Source organism: Entelurus aequoreus, linkage group LG02 (genome assembly GCF_033978785.1).
Source record: "Entelurus aequoreus isolate RoL-2023_Sb linkage group LG02, RoL_Eaeq_v1.1, whole genome shotgun sequence".
NCBI classification, from domain to species: Eukaryota; Metazoa; Chordata; class Actinopteri; order Syngnathiformes; family Syngnathidae; genus Entelurus; species Entelurus aequoreus.
This window is the reverse complement of record NC_084732.1, coordinates 30154891-30171063: the sequence shown is the minus strand read 5'-3', so window position 1 is coordinate 30171063 and position 16173 is coordinate 30154891. Positions and strand designations below refer to the sequence as shown.

Sequence of the window (16173 nt, the reverse complement as noted above, 5' to 3'; positions counted from 1 at the left end):
CTCTGTAGTATTGAATTTCATTACTAGACTATTGCCTGTTTTGGTCAATTTAAATCGGGATTTCCATTTGATTGCCTCTGGTTGCCACCCATAAGTGGATGTGTCCCACGAGTCGGTGGTATGAGAAACCCATCCCCAATCAGAAGTATATCCGCTCACTCTTATGTACCATGGATAGCTTTGCCACTCAATCCCCCTGTGTCCTCCTATTTCTAATTGTGACAGTGGAATTTGTAGTGTGCTGGTGAATATGTCCCTTTGATAACACAAATAAAAACCCGAATACTTTTGTCCATTACTGTTTTTCTGGCAAGGGTTTTCTGGCATTTTTTCCACTAATGAGGTTACTCCGAATCCTCCCATTACCCGTCTTCTAATACGACCTCCCCTGTGAGTGTATTTTACTTCTTGATTCTGCCAATGGTTTGTGTTTACTATGGGCGCAGTATCATTTTGTTTCCTGAGTTCTACATTTTCCTCAGATTCCCAAGTGAACCATATTAGGGGGGCAGGGCCGACCAGTACCAATATCGTTAACCCATATGTTATGGACCGTCTGAGCGAATGGAGTGTCATCTTTGCTGATTCACTCCTCTAACAAGGTCAGTGGTTTAGCTCAACTCTAGTTATCGTGTGCGTCCACACTATTACCAGACTTTGCTTCCCTTTCCTTATTGGATGATTCAACAGATATGACCTTTTTACAATGTACTAAGTGTACCCAGGTTGGTCTTTCTGCTATCTTTACTGCTGCCGGGGTTGTTAACAGTACCTGGTACGGTCCCTCCCACCTTGGAGAATGCCAATGTTTTCTTTTAACGCTTCTTATCAGAACCCACTCTCCTGGTTCCACTAGGTCTGTTATCTGTGGAGACACAACAGGTTCGTCTCTATTAGCTTCTGTCTCTTTTAATTTCTCCAGCATTTTGCGCATATAATCTGCTAAATTTGATTCATCATTAGGTTCACATTGATTTTTGAAATTTGGTAGCTGGTAAAGTCTTCCAAATATTATTTCAAATGGTGTTAGTCCTGTTGTACTTGTAATGTTCATGTACATTTTTACTAAATCTATACATTGTGTCCATGGACGTTTGGTTTCTTCCATACATTTCTTTAGTCTGTTTTTAATTGTTCCGTTTGTCCTTTCCACTAGTCCTGCGCTTTGTGGATGGTAAGCACAGTGATTTTTTAGATTAATGTGGAATAACAATCCTATATTCTTGATCGATTGATTTACAAAATGGGGTCCATTGTCACTGTATAGTTTTTCGGGTATACCATATCTTGGTATTATCTCTTTACATAATGCCTTTGCTACTGTTAGCGCATCTGCTTTTCCTGTAGGAAATATTTCTACCCATTTTGAAAATGCATCTACTATGACCAGACAATACTGTTTTCCTTCACTCTTATTTAGTTCAATAAAATCCATGCATAGATGTTGGAATGGGTGTTGTGGTTTGGGGAATTGGCCACGTTGTGGGCGCATATTCCCTTGTGGATTGTGCCTCGCACAGGTCATGCATGCCCTACAAAAATTTTTTGAATAAGTATTAAAACCATAGGTAGTATAATACTTCTGTATAAGACCTGTCATCTCTCCTGTTGAGACATGAGTACAACCATGGCTCAAAACTGCTGCCCATTTATACAGATTTTTTGGTAAGATTGGTTTATTGTCTGGACATATATAGATGTCTTCTTTGTTTAACGTGGCTCCGTTTTTTATCCATTTATCTTTCTCTTTTGGAGTACTTTGTTGTTGCATGTCTTTTAGGATATCATTATTTATGTCACAAGTTTGCAGTTTAAAAACTTGCATTTCCTCTTCTGCTGCTTGTTTTGCTGTTTTGTCCGCAAACGCATTTCCCAGTGTTACTGTGTCCGTTCCGTTTGTGTGTGCTGCACATTTGCATATTGCTATTTTAGCTGGTAGCTGTACTGCTTCTAATAATTATTTTAATAGTTCTCCATGTGTTACAGGTTTTCCTGTTGACGTTATCATCCCTCTATTTTGCCAGTGTTGTGCAAATGTGTGCACTGTTGAGAATGCGTATTGACTATCTGTGTATATTGTGACCATTTGATCTTTCATTAATTTACATGCTTCTGTTAGTGCCACTAATTCCGCCGCTTGCGCGGAGTAATTAGATGGTAATTTGAGAGCTTTCAACACTTTGGTTACTGTAACCACCGCGCATCCTATTCTATTTTTCCCATCTTCCCCTTTCCGTGCTGACCCGTCTACAAACAATACTCCTCCCCCCGTGAGAGGTTGGTCCTGTAGGTCAGGTCTGGGCTTAGATGTTTGTTCTGCTAACTGCTGACAGTCATGTGGTTCTCCATCACTGGGGTCAGGAATTAATGTTGCTGGATTAAGTGTCGTGCATCTCTCTATTGTCAGATGTGGTTGTGACAGTAACGTGGCCACAGGATAAGTGTCTAGCTGGTGATAAGAACGCTAAATTAGTTTGTAGTAATAGTGCTGACACAGCATGAGGCACTTTTAGGGTTAATGGGTGGAACAGTACAATTTGACTACTGCTATCAATTGCCATAGATGCTCCCACTACCGCTCGCACACAATGAGGTCAATCAATCAATCAATCAATGTTTATTTATATAGCCCTAAATCACAAGTGTCTCAAAGGGCTGTACAAGCCACAACGACATCCTCGGTACAGAGCCCACATACGGGCAAGGAAAACTCACCCCAGTGGGACGTCAATGTGAATGACTATGAGAAACCTTGGAGAGGACCGCATATGTGGGTAACCCCCCCCCCTCTAGGGGAGACCAAAAGCAATGGATGTCGAGTGGGTCTGACATAATATTGTGAAAGTCCAACACATCAGCGAAAGTCCAGTCCATGGTGGGGCCAGCAGGAACCATCCCGAGTGGAGACGGGTCAGCAGCGTAGAGATGTCCCCATATGATGGACATGCTAGCGGTTCACCCCGGGTTGGGAGCAGAGTAGAAAAGAAAAGAAAAGAAACGGCAGATCAACTGGTCTAAAAAGGGAGTCTATTTAAAGGCTAGAGTATACAAATGAGTTTTAAGATGAGACTTAAATGCTTCTACTGAGGTAGCATCTCTAACTTTTACCGGGAGGGCATTCCACAGTATTGGAGCCCGAATAGAAAACGCTCTATAGCCCGCAGACTTTTTTTGGGCCCTGGGAATCACTAATAAGCCGGAATTCTTTGAACGCAGATTTCTTGCCGGGACATATGGTACAATACAATCGTCAAGATAGGCAGGAGCTTGACCGTGTAGTATTTTATACGTAAGTAGTAAAACCTTAAAGTCGCATCTTAGCTGCACAGGAAGCCAGTGCAAGTGAGCCAGTATAGGCGTAATATGATCAAACTTTCTTGTTTTTGTCAAAAGTCTAGCAGCCGCATTTTGTACCATCTGTAATCTTTTAATGCTAGACATAGGGAGGCCCGAAAACAAAATGTTACAGTAATCGAGACGATATGTAACGAACGCATGGATAATGATCTCAGCATCGCTTGTGGACAAAATGGAACGAATTTTAGCGATATTACGGAGATGAAAGAAGGCCGTTTTAGTAACACTCTTAATGTGTGACTCAGTGCACATGCTACATTATCTAATTTAGATGAGAAGTATGCCACAGGCCTTTGTTTAGCACCATGTTGTTGTAGCAACACGGATGTCATAAAGTGGCCTCTGCAGTCTACCATTTGTATGAATGGTTTGCTATAGTCTGGTAAGGCTAACGTCGTGCTGGACACTAATGTCCTTTTTATTTCACAGAATGCTGCTTCAGCTTCTGGATTCCACGCTACAGGTGATGACATTTTTAGATCTTTTTCATACATTAATTTACTTAATGGAGCTACTATTTCAGCGTAATTTGGTATCCAACTTCTACAGTAATTCGTTAATCCTAAAAATTACATCATTTGCTTCTTTTTTTGCGGTTTTGGTGCTTGTAGTATTGCTGTTTTTCTGCTTTCCACAATAGTGCGTCCATTTTTGTTTAGAGAATGTCCTAGATAATTTACTTCTGTTTTGCATAACTGGACTTTTGCTTTGCTTACTTTGTGTCCTTCACTATGTAGATGATTTAATAACGCTAGTGTATCTTTTTTACAGGTTTCCTTATCCGGTGATGCTAATAATACGTCATCTACATATATTAGGACTTGACTTCCTCCTGGAGGGTCGAATTTAGACATACTTGCATGCATTGCTTGTGAATAGATTGTCGGACTTTCCGCATACCCTTGAGGTAGTCTTGTATGGGTGTATCGTTTCCCTTTATAAGTAAATGCAAACCAAAATTTACTTTCTTTATGTATTGGTATCGAGAAGAATGCATTACTAAAATCAATTACTGTGAAATGTGTCGCATCCGTTCTTAGACTGTTCAACAACGTGTATGGATCTGGTACACATGGTGCACGTTGTAGTACTGCATTGTTTATTGCTTGTAAGTCTTGTACCATTCGCCATCCCACTGAGGGTGGCTGTTTTTTTACAGGAAATATTGGGGTATTACATGGTGAATCCTCACATTCTATTATAACTCCTGCTTTAATTAGATCTTCTATTACAGGTTTTATTCCTTCTAATGCATCTGGTTTTAGTGGATATTGTTTTATGCATGGTCTATATTCTGTTCTTGATCTGATTTGTACTGGTTGTATATTTTTAATTTTGCCCACATCAGTGGGTCCTTTTGACCATAATTATTTTGGTATTTCATCTAAAAATACTTCTTCAGCTTCGGTAAGTAGCAATTGTCAGTGTTTTGTGTCGGGTTCCAGATGTACTCCACTTTGTAGAGTTATAGTCCAGAACAGACTTGTTTTTGTCATTCCAGTTTCTCTATTCACCCATGTTTTGTCTGAGGTTTTTTCCCAATTAGTCAGATATTCCCCTTTCGCTACTAATGCTCCTAGATCTTCCTATTTCATGTCATCATCTTTGTACAGTGATATATGTGGTGCAGTATACATTCTGAACAGGGTAGACATGGGTGCAGGTAGCTTTACAGCCACTGCAGCTGCTGCTTCCCCGTCAGTGTACAGATGTGTCAGTGTTACTTTTGTTGGAGTCTCTTTTTCTAATTTCTTTTGATAGCCAAAATCTGGTCCGTCTCTGTACCACATGGTCACATGCAATTCATCAACATTCTTGTTGTCTTTTATTGCTACCTGTTTCTTTCCCTCATTTAGCAATGCCGTTGCTGTGTTTAATGGAGGTGTATTTTTCAGATCTAGGGAGTACAAATATTTGGGTCCTCCTACTCCTTCTAGTACGCATATGTCTCCTCTCTCTAGTTGATGTCGTCTTTTAACAGTCATTCCTCCTTTATAATTCGATACTATCGCTAAACCTAGCACAGTCATTACGTCTCATCCTAATAGGTTTACTGGACAGTCTGGGAAACTTATGATTGGCATGTTACACGAATTCCCTAACGGGTCTTGCAACCATACTACTTCTGTTTCCGCTACTGTCACAATTTCACCACTTGCTGCTCTTGCAGAAATTTTATTCCCACTTAGTTTTATACCTGGAAAACGTTCTCTACATGTAGTTCTACATGCTCCCGTATCGCACAAGAATTTGATTTCTTTGCCATTTATTTCAATTATTATTTCTGGTTTACTCGCTGTTAGTTTACTTAAGTCCTCATAATTTAGTATGTTCTTATGATCACTCTGATTAATTTCTTTGTCTTTTTGTGTGGTCTTTGGAGATTTGGATGTCTCCTGATCTAGTCAGGCTGAGTAACCTTGATTGTTTGTTATTTTTCTCACGACAATCACGTGCAAAATGTCCTTCTCTGCCACAGCGCCAACATGCAGTAGGGTGCAACTGCTGTTGTTGTCTTTGTTGTCCCCCACCTAGGTTTCATCCCCCTCGACCTGATCGTCCTTGTCCTCTAAACTGTCCTCTAAACTGTTCTCTAAACTGTCCTCTACCCCGCCCTTTATTTTGGGTATAATACATTTCGCTATTTTCCTCCTCGTGGTAGAATGTGTCAGTGCTTACTTTTGCTCTTTTTTTGTTTGTAACTTTTTCTGCATGTAATGCATGATTTATGTATTCATCTAATGTTCCTGTGGGGAAACCAATGTAATGTTTGTTCACCCACTCATGTATGGCTTGTCTGGAGTTTGCATGCAGAATGTTTTTTAATTGTTGTTGGTAGGGTCCCTGTGGATCAGCATTTTCATTTAGTCCGCTGTGTTGTTTAAATGTTTTTTCCAGTCTTATTTTATAATCTTCAAATGTTTCTTCATCTTTTTGTTTTGTTCTTCCCAATTCAGTGTAATTTGCTCTTTTTTGGAACCTTTGTTCAACACGTGCCATTAAGTCTCGTACCCTATTTCTTAGGTCGTCGTGGTCATGTTCTAATGGTATTCCTCTTCCGCCCCGTATGTTTATTCCCATGGGGTCCCAATTACCTCTTACTTGGTGCCATTTCGGCCCCAATGCAGTCATCCATGCAGTCTGTGTCTCCATCCCGTTAAGGTGATAGGATCTACGGAGGTTTTCCATTCCCTCGAGGAACTGTGTTACGTCCTCGGTATATGGTGTTACCTCTTTTAATGCCTTTTTAACATCTACCAACGTCCATGTCCTGTGTACTAACAGTGTTGGGACTTGTCCATGTTCTCCTGCACGTGGATTAGCCACTTCAATTAATGGATATAATTCCTCATCGTCAAGATTATAATCTTGAGTTGTTTTTTTAGGTTTGGGTGAAAACACTACCCCTTGCTTTTTGGACCATTTCAGGTCTGAGTTTTTTGGGTCCCTTTTTGATCTTACTGTTAGTTGTGTCGTTACACTTTCATTATATGGCGGTGGATTCTGTAATTTGTTTAGATCTGGGTATATCGCTGATTGGTGTTTTGTTGTTGTTGGCGCGCTGTGTGTGTCGGCTTTTGTTTGTACTTCTTCCTCACTTGACTCATCCTCACTGTCTTCCCTTACAAACTGCCTAGTTCTTCTCCTAACTGTCCCTGTTTCATAATCTTCTGTTCTGTGAAACATTAGCTTTTCGTCTCTCTTAGCCCTTTCTTTTCCCTCTTCTCTACTTTTTATTTTCCTTTCTTCCTGCTCTTCCTTTTTTTTCTGTCTTTCTCCGTCTTCTCTATTTTGAGCCATTCTCATCCAGCACCCCGTGTGGTCCCACCCCATTCTGGCTAGCTTTTTTCTGTTACTTCCGCATTTTTCTATTATTGATTCCGTTAACTTTAATATATCACCTACTTTGAGGCATCCGGTAAATTTATGTTTTGATATCCAGTCATCGAGAAATTTCAGTAAATCTGGGTTTTTTATTTCTACTGCTTTCCAGTCTTTACATGTTAACTTGTCTTTTGGACTAACCTTTGGTTTACTTGTCTCTTTTCCCATTTTATAAATTTGGAGTAATCTGTCGTCCCCTACAGAGCCGAATTTATAAGGATTACTTTTTTCTTTGTTGTAAGATAGTGGTTTAATTTATTATCGTGGTACACGTCGCTTCTACTGGAGTTGGTTCCCCAGTGGAGGTGTCTTGCCTACAAGCTTCCACAATAACCCACTATTTACTTCTCACAACTTTAATATGGAGTGATAGCCGAATGGCGATTACTCCCACACACTCTCAAGTTCATTCATACTTTTCAGTGTTATGATACTCGGAAATTTTCAATGTTTCATACATGTAGCGCTCCGACACCCTCCAGGTTATTGTTTTTTACGGACAAAAATTCAGTTTTTTTTTTTTTTTTTCTGAATAGACCTTGTTAGGTCTGCGTCGGACTCCGTCGTCCTCAGGATAATGGCTTACGGATATTTCAATATTTATTGTGGGATCCGACACCCTCCAGTATTTTGGCCTCTTCAGTTTTTATCTTAATTCAGTTTTTATTTTAAATTTTAATCACGGACATTGGACTCCGTCGTCTCCTCTAATTCTTTGGCCTTTTTACCTGTTAGAGCCTAGGATTTACAGGGTTTGTATATGCGTCGTAACCCTCAGTCACACGCTTTTTCTTAGTCGTTTCTTTCTCTTAAAACGTACTCACTGCTCTCTGCGTTCCTTCCTCTTGTCCTCGGATTTCCGTCAGCTTTTCAAATTCCAGCCCGAAATGAAGAAAACAGCTTCCTCAATCAGGAGTTGGTGGCCATTCCTCTGGTTTCACTCACTCCAGCTGGAATCGTCAAAACATATTGGATCCGGCTCGAAGGACCAATTAGATGTCAGGTTCAAACACTGATGACATCTATTAAACAAGACAAAAGGCAAGGAATCAAACAGAGACAGAATTAAATTTGGACTCAATTGAGGAGAGACATGGCCACTGTACTCCTCTGTACAGTCTTGCACCACGCTCTGACGAAGAAGGTTTTCGTCTTCTCTTTTATTTAGATGTTCAATGTTTACGCAACAACACATTTCTCAACAGGATTGGGTAGTATGTAAACAGTCCTTGTTTTCGGTCACATGAGAAGACAAAAGAAGAAGATCCCTCGGGCCAGGGCTTGTCGTAGATTCAGCTTTGGCAGGTTTTTGAGGACAATGGATGACCCCTCCCGTCTGTTTCTATCGTACACAGCGGAATCTTCCAAGCGTTTGGCTTGGTGCAACAGAGTCAGCTTCTTGTCTGTTCATTGGGAACTCAGAATGGAAAGTTCTTTGATAATTTAAATACAATTTTTCTGACATTTACATTGTAGATCGTCACTGGAGGCATCAAAACTATGACACCTGCGAAGTGAAAACCATTTCAGGTGACTACCTCTTGAAGCTCATCGAGAGAATGCCAAGAGCGTGCGAAAAAGTAATCAGAGCAAAGGGTGGCTATTTTATTATATTTTATTTATTTCTCCACATGTGTTCATTCATAGTTTTGATGCCTTCAGTGACGATCTACAATGTAAATAGTCATGAAAATAAAGAAAACGTATTGAATGAGAAGGTGTGTCCAAACTTTTGGCCTGTACTATATATCATGTATTAAAAGACACGTTCATAACAATATGTAATGTGTTCAATATTTACCATATTTTGATCATTTTAATCATTTCCGGGACTGATTTTTTCAGCGCATTGATTTCTGTTTCCATACCTTGTTTAAAGTATATAAGGTCTCCAAATTTTGGGAATAAGTTATTGGACACAAAAAGGCTTTGGGGACAAAAAACATGTTTTAATTGAGGCCAAATATAAAGTTTTTGCTTTTGTTTACTTATCCGACCAGTCGACTAATCATTAAGATAATCGTTGACTAATTGACTATAAAAATAATCGTTATTTACAGCCCTAGTTCAAATTGTGAAAAAGAAAACCAGCTGGTTGACGAGAAAAGTGGCACGCACTCCAGTTCAAGAGAGCAGATTGAGTTGAAGAACGCACAAGTTTGCAGTGATCACTTCTTTAAAGGTTTGTTTGATATACTTTAAGTGTTTAGTTTTTCCAATTTAAGTATCACCTTGATATTATTTGTATTTTATCTAGTTTCGGAGTTCTTCAAACATATGTTTGCTACAAGTGCTTTGTAAACCCCCAACTCACCAAGTCTAAATAAGAGAAAGCAAATGTGAGCGAAACCTGAAAGACTTAATTTTTTACCAAAGGCAGCAATCAGAAATTAAGCTGTCAGCACATAGACGATGTTGACATCTACAGTTGTATTTTGATAAAGACGGGGAAAAACACGCAAACATGGCTGTAGACACAAAGTTAAATCATGGAATGCAACCTTACCCGAGCAAAAATAATGCATAGTTTATTCAAAACTATTGATACCAATTTCCTTGACCCAGCCACACACAAAGAAGTTGTAGACCTCCATGCTTTTCCAAGTTTCCATCAGTTTTGTTGTGTAGAATGATGTCTGGTGCACCAGGTAGTTTGACATGTCTGGGAGCGCGACCGATGGATAATCCTTAAAATCACTCGATAAATATTTTTTGACAACGTATAGGGATAGATTCCATTGTATAGTTAGATTTTTTGCTCATATTTGCTTTTAATTGTGAGATCTATGCTGCTTGTGTACTCAGATAGTTCACACTCTACTACACAGTAGCCATGTTGGTTTGGTGGCCCACCACTTTGTTTACTTCCGTTCAAGAGTCACGTGACGGAATACAATCTATAGTACGCAATGACTAAACAAAAGTAAAAAAATACTACTCATTTGGTCTTTGCCCTCAAATTCCTCTTGTGTCCAGGCACCTATTTATTCCCTGAATTTGCAAACAATAACAAAAAAATTGTTTTTTTGTTTAAAAAAAAAAATTAATTTAATCATTTTAGTATTGATCATATACTTATACTACCCTTGGTATCAACACTAACCGTATATGGATCGATCTAAGCTGTCCTTACACGTACGCCTGGCCGCTACACAGCAACAGAGCACCATTATTAATATCTACTTACTTTCTGCTGAAATATGGTTCTGTCTACACTTCTTATTTACTAAGAACTTATTTATTGTGTTGTTTCCAGCTAGTTTAGCGATTAGCATTCCTTCTTGTCTGCTCTTGGTTGTTCTTACCCAATGTGGAACATGTTTAGCCTCTTCCACAATTGATAATGTTATTGAAGAAATGTAGTTTAGTTGCCGAACTGAAGGTGATAATTATTAACTCAGAGGACCGGCTCCACACTGTGTATGGACTTAAACCGTTAGTTGCCGGGGGACCTAAAATCCATCCATCCATTTTCTACCGCTTATCTCTTTTAGGGTTGCGGGGGGTGCTGGAGCCTATCTCAGCTGCATTCGAGCGGTAGGCGGGGTACACCCTGGACAAGTCGCCACCTCATCACAGGGCCAACACAGATAGACAGACAACATTCACACTCACATTCACACACTAGGGCCAATTTAGTGTTGCCAATCAACCTATCCCCAGGTGCATGTCTTTGGAGGTGTGAGGAAGCCGGAGCACCCGCAGGGAACCCACGCAGACACGGAAAGAACATGCAAACTCCACATAGAAAGACCCCGAGCACGGGGATCGAACCTAGGACCTTCGTATTGTGAGGCACATGCACTAACCCCTGTTTCACCATGCTGCCCGGGACCTAAAATAAATTATATTATTAAATAAAATAGAGTATGAGCCAGAGGGTATCAGCTTTTGTGACCATATTACTTATATAATTTGGCCTAAACTGATTAGTGGCTGGTCGGTCGGATCACCCCTAATATTATTATTATTTTTTAACATTTCCAAATGACTATTTTATTTGAAATTATCCTGACGGAGTTTAGTTTTTATATTGTTGTTTGAAATTAACCAAATGAAAATGAGATGAGGTGTCAACTTGTCCAGGATGTACCCCGCCTTACACCCGAATGCAGCTGGTATAGACTCCAGCATCCCAGCGACCCAGAGAGGGACAAGCGGTAGAAAATGGATGGTTGGATGGAAAATGAGATTATGTGTCAACTTGTTCAGGGTGTACCCAGCCTTACGCCCAAATGCAGCTGGGATAGACCCCAGCACCCCCGCGACCCCGAGAGGGACAAGCGGTAGAAAATGGATGAATGGATGTCCTTGTCGGGAACCTGCATGGCTGCAGTAGTTGTGACCCCAAGATGCAGGAAACAGGAGAGTGGTGTGCAGTAGTGATGGGTCCGGCAACACAGATGCATCGGCGCATGCGTCGAGCTCATAGAGCGATACCCTGTGTCGGTGCGCGTACCGCTTTTAGAAAGTCACGTGACCGATACGCGAACTGTATCGCACTCCCACCTCCTCTGTGCCCTGTGAGCAACGTTCCCTCTAAGGTGCGCGCCTGCGCAATTGCGCACTGCTCAAGTGTCCTTTGCGCACACTGTGCGCCGCACAGCAAATATATGCCGCGCACCAAATCAAACCCATCTGAATTCTAAACAAAATAAACACATTTATTCTGTGTAATTTTTAAATGCAACTTTGAGTGACAGTGACTAACGGTGTTCTTCAACAACACGCATACCACTAAGCCACTGGTGTGTTTATGGCCACACAAAAAGTCGGACAACTCAAACACCACACCAAGTTACACTATGAGTCATACGTGTGCTTATTTTTCTGTCATTTATTATTAATGTTAATTTATTGATATTAATCATGGAATGCTGTTACTAGAGAAAGTTACAGGAATGACGGCGTGGCGAAGTTGGTAGAGTGGCTGTGCCAGCAATCGGAGGGTTGCTGGTTACTGGGGTTCAATCCCCACCTTCTACCATCCTAGTCACGATACATGTTCACATTATTTATTGACTGTATCTAAAAAAGATAAAAATTTATTTTTATTTAAATTAAGATATGAAATAATCCTAAATGAAATACAATGACTTGGTTTATATTATTGTATATACTAGGTCATAAAATCAGTGTCAGTTGAGTCGGTCCATAGGTTGCCTGTAGGGATTTTTAATGTCCAGCAGATGTCAGTATTTAGTGACACAGTATCGACACAGTATCAATACAGTTTTGCAATGTATCGAAACGCTTCATGACGCCTCATCAACCCATCACTAGTGTGCAGGTAAGAGTCTTTATTACTCTCAAAATAGGAGGAAGCAGGCATACGTGTAAAGGTCCAGAAAAATAATCAATCCTCGAGCACTAAGGAACAGGCGAGGCATAAATAGCAGCCTGATTGGCAACTGCAACCAGGTGTGGCGAGCTGCCAATCATAGACAGGTGAGGGAAACGAGCGCTCAGGGTGACATGCAGGAAATGCACCAAAAATAAGAGCGCTGACAGGAAATAAACATCAAACAAGGAAACACAACCAGAAATGAAGTGACAGATTGTCACAGTACTCGCATTTGCATGACAATCAACTAAGCTAAAGCGATACTTAAAAGACTTAATTAAAATTAAAACTTAATTCAATTTGACCCATTGAATAATGTCCGTTATTGTATTCATGTCATTAGAATCAAATCCCAGTATACATGCAGTTAAGACAAAATGACCAAAACCTTCGATGAATGACCGCATTTAGCCTCCTCGTATTGGTAATCTGTTATGTCCCAAATATGTCAAGATGCGAGAAGGCGACAAACTGCAAAATGTTTGATGCAGTGTTACACCTCTTTGCATCCTACAATTGCAGTAATTCAGTTTCTTCTAATGCCATCAACAAAGCACCTTGTGACTAGTTCTCTCCCACAAACCAACAGACCAAGATAACCAACGGTGACTAGATGGGCAGCTGAAATTACCAATTAGTTTGCCAATTGGCTGCAGCCGATTCGATTGGTTTGTAATTAATTCTAGTTACTGGCCTGTAGAGCAGGACGGATGGCGCCATGTCTTTGTCCTACTGACACACTATCCCGCCGATCTGGGCCTCGAGGGGGAGGCAACGGACATCAATCCATGGGCCCAGCAGCTACTGAGCCCTGCACACACACACGCACACACACACACACACGCACACGCACATACGTATGCACACAGACACACACACACACACACACAAAGAAAACACAGAAGCAAGCTCCTCACCCTTGAACACACACACTCAGACACACAATATCTTACACACACACACACAAACACTTGCAGACAGACCCCTTTGCAGGAGGCAGGGCTGATTTACTGTAGATGAAACCTCCACAGTCTGGGATGGTGCTGACGACAAAGGTGAACCCTGTGTCTGGTGTGGGTGTAAGACTGACAGTCGGTATGTAAATAATCATACTTTTAATAAAAACGATGGTAAGGATGTTTAGTTTTTTTGTGGGAAATAATAGAAATAATTTGTTCCAGGGTTGAACTGTTGCCATCATATTACCTTTACAAGGTAACATTACTATAGTACAAGTGTAAAAATAACTTAACCACTGTTTATAATAGAACTTGAAAACAATTAGATGCCCTGTCATTCTTTTTTTAACTTCATTTTGTGTGAATTTTTTAGAGGGAACAAATAGACTTGATATGAATATAAATATATATCGTAGTTGAAATAGTGCAAAACTTAAGAATAAAGAAAACAATTGCATTTTGTTAAAAACAAGATTTAAAAATAATAATCAATAAAAACCCGCTCAGTGGCCTTGTGTAAGTGTCCGCCCTGAGATCGGTAGGTCGTGGGTTCAAACCCTGGCCGAGTCATACCAAATACTATAAAAATGGGACCCATTACCTCCCTGCTTGGCACTCAGCATCAAGGGTTGGAATTGGGGGTTAAATCACCAATAATGATTCCCAGGCGCGGCCACCGCTGCTGCTCACTGCTCCCCTCACCTCCCAGGACAAAGTTCACCACACCTAGTGTGTGTGTGTGACAATCATTGGTACTTTAACTTTTAACTTTAAAGAAAATTATGCTTGTGGGAACAAATTATTATTTTTTGCTTTTTTACTCTTTCATTAGGCCACTTACTGTCAGAAATGTGCTTCGAGAACAAAAATAAGTATAATATTTTCTAAATCGAACACCCTGTTCTACTGTTAATGTAGGAGGCGCATAGCAAAAAGGTCAGTCATGTCAGAAATGTGCTTCATGCATCCATCCATCCATCCATTTTCTACCGCTTGTCCCTTTTGAGGTCGCGGGGGTGCTGGAGCCTATCTCAGCTGCATTCGGGCGGAAGGCGGGGTACACCCTGGACAAGTCACCACCTCATCGCAGGGCCAACACAGATAGACAGACAACATTCACACTCACATTCACACACTAGGGCCAATTTAGTGTTGCCAATCAACCTATCCCCAGGTGCATGTCTTTGGAGGTGGGAGGAAGCCGGAGTACCCGGAGGGAACCCACGCAGTCACGGGGAGAACATGCAAACTCCACACAGAAAGATCCCGAGTCCGGGATTGAACTCAGGACTACCCCTGTTCCACCGTGCTGCCTCCATGCATATTAAAATTATTTTAAAAAATCTCCATGTGACAATAACTGTGGGACTCCAGCTGCTGCTCCAAATGTGGAATAAATAAGTGTGGCAAAAAAACGTGACAAAATGCCAGAGAAAAAGCTGATTCTTTGAAACTTACTGAGGTTTGCTGACATCTGGCTTGAAGTTTCAACTCAAATTGTGTGCAACCTTAGAAGCACTTTTTTTTTTTTTAAACACATTTCAAATGTGTTTAATTGTATTTCTGGGCTGCATATGTCAAAAATCCAATAAACAAATGTTTTAAAAAAAAGAAACAAATTTAACCAGATAGTCCTGGGCATGATATAAACTGTAACCGTTGGGTAAGCTTCAGTGCGAGAGCGCTGACGATTTGTGGAAATGGAGTTATGCCTTAATCCAGTGGCGTGCAGTCACTAGAGGCAGGGGAGGCGGGGCCTCACCTGCCATCATGGAAAGAAAAAAAAAGTAAAAAGAAGAAAAAAAAAAATTAAATTGTTATATGTATCCAGTGATTATACTAAAGTTATTTTCCATTTAACTTCACCAGTTTTAGATTATTTTTATTTTTATTTTCACATTTGCCGTTCAAATACTGAGAAGAGACGGCTGTGATCAGCAGCCAGTTGAGGCACTTGTGCCTCACCATGGATTGCGACTCGGCTAACTGCTGGCCTGCTGTGCAGTGAGACCGTATTGCTATATGAATTATATTATACATTTCCATAGTTTAGTTAGCTGAGGTATATAATGTACAGTGTATTTTGTCAACAACTGTATGTGTGTAACGTATTTCTTGTGCTGAGCAATCATAAAACTCTGCTGCGGAGACGCACTGTGAGAGGCTCGTATCATAACCCCGCCTCCTGGTGCCAAGACCTCCGCCGGAGAATGCACCGCCCGACGGGAGCGGCGCGGCCACACCAACCAAAGCCCACACCCAAACCCTCCACGTGCAAGACCGAATCCACCCAAAAAAAGTCACTTAACAAGAAGCCAAAAAGTGCAAAAACAACAATGCTCGCGCTGCAGGAGCCGCGAACGACCGCAGGGACACAACATTAGGTACACCTGCACTTCAGGTTCATTTGTTTGTAAATCTGACTGTGATGATGCAGTCGTGCCTCACCAGACATTAACCTCACCGCACACCACTGCCTTAATCTCCATCACTCTCAGGGTTGCTCTGACGCGGAGTGATAGTACCTGTCAGGATCTTAATTTTAAGTATCGTATTTGGCAGCAGGGAGGCATCCAGTATTCAACGAAAGATTCCTGTAATGGACAATGGTAGACCTTGATGTTGGTG

General features: G+C 40.8%; 1 protein-coding gene across 1 annotated transcript in view; it reads right to left on the bottom strand.

Moving 5' to 3' along the window:
* Positions 1-5138: 5138 nt before the first annotated feature.
* The window catches only part of LOC133632478 (uncharacterized), a 61462-nt gene continuing 50427 nt past the window's right edge, over positions 5139-16173 (bottom strand). The window contains exon 2 of the mRNA XM_062024915.1: positions 5139-8264. Within this exon, the coding sequence (XP_061880899.1) occupies positions 5896-7410 (1515 nt within the window). The 5' untranslated portion in view covers positions 7411-8264 and the 3' untranslated portion in view covers positions 5139-5895. The remainder of the gene's footprint in view (positions 8265-16173) is intronic.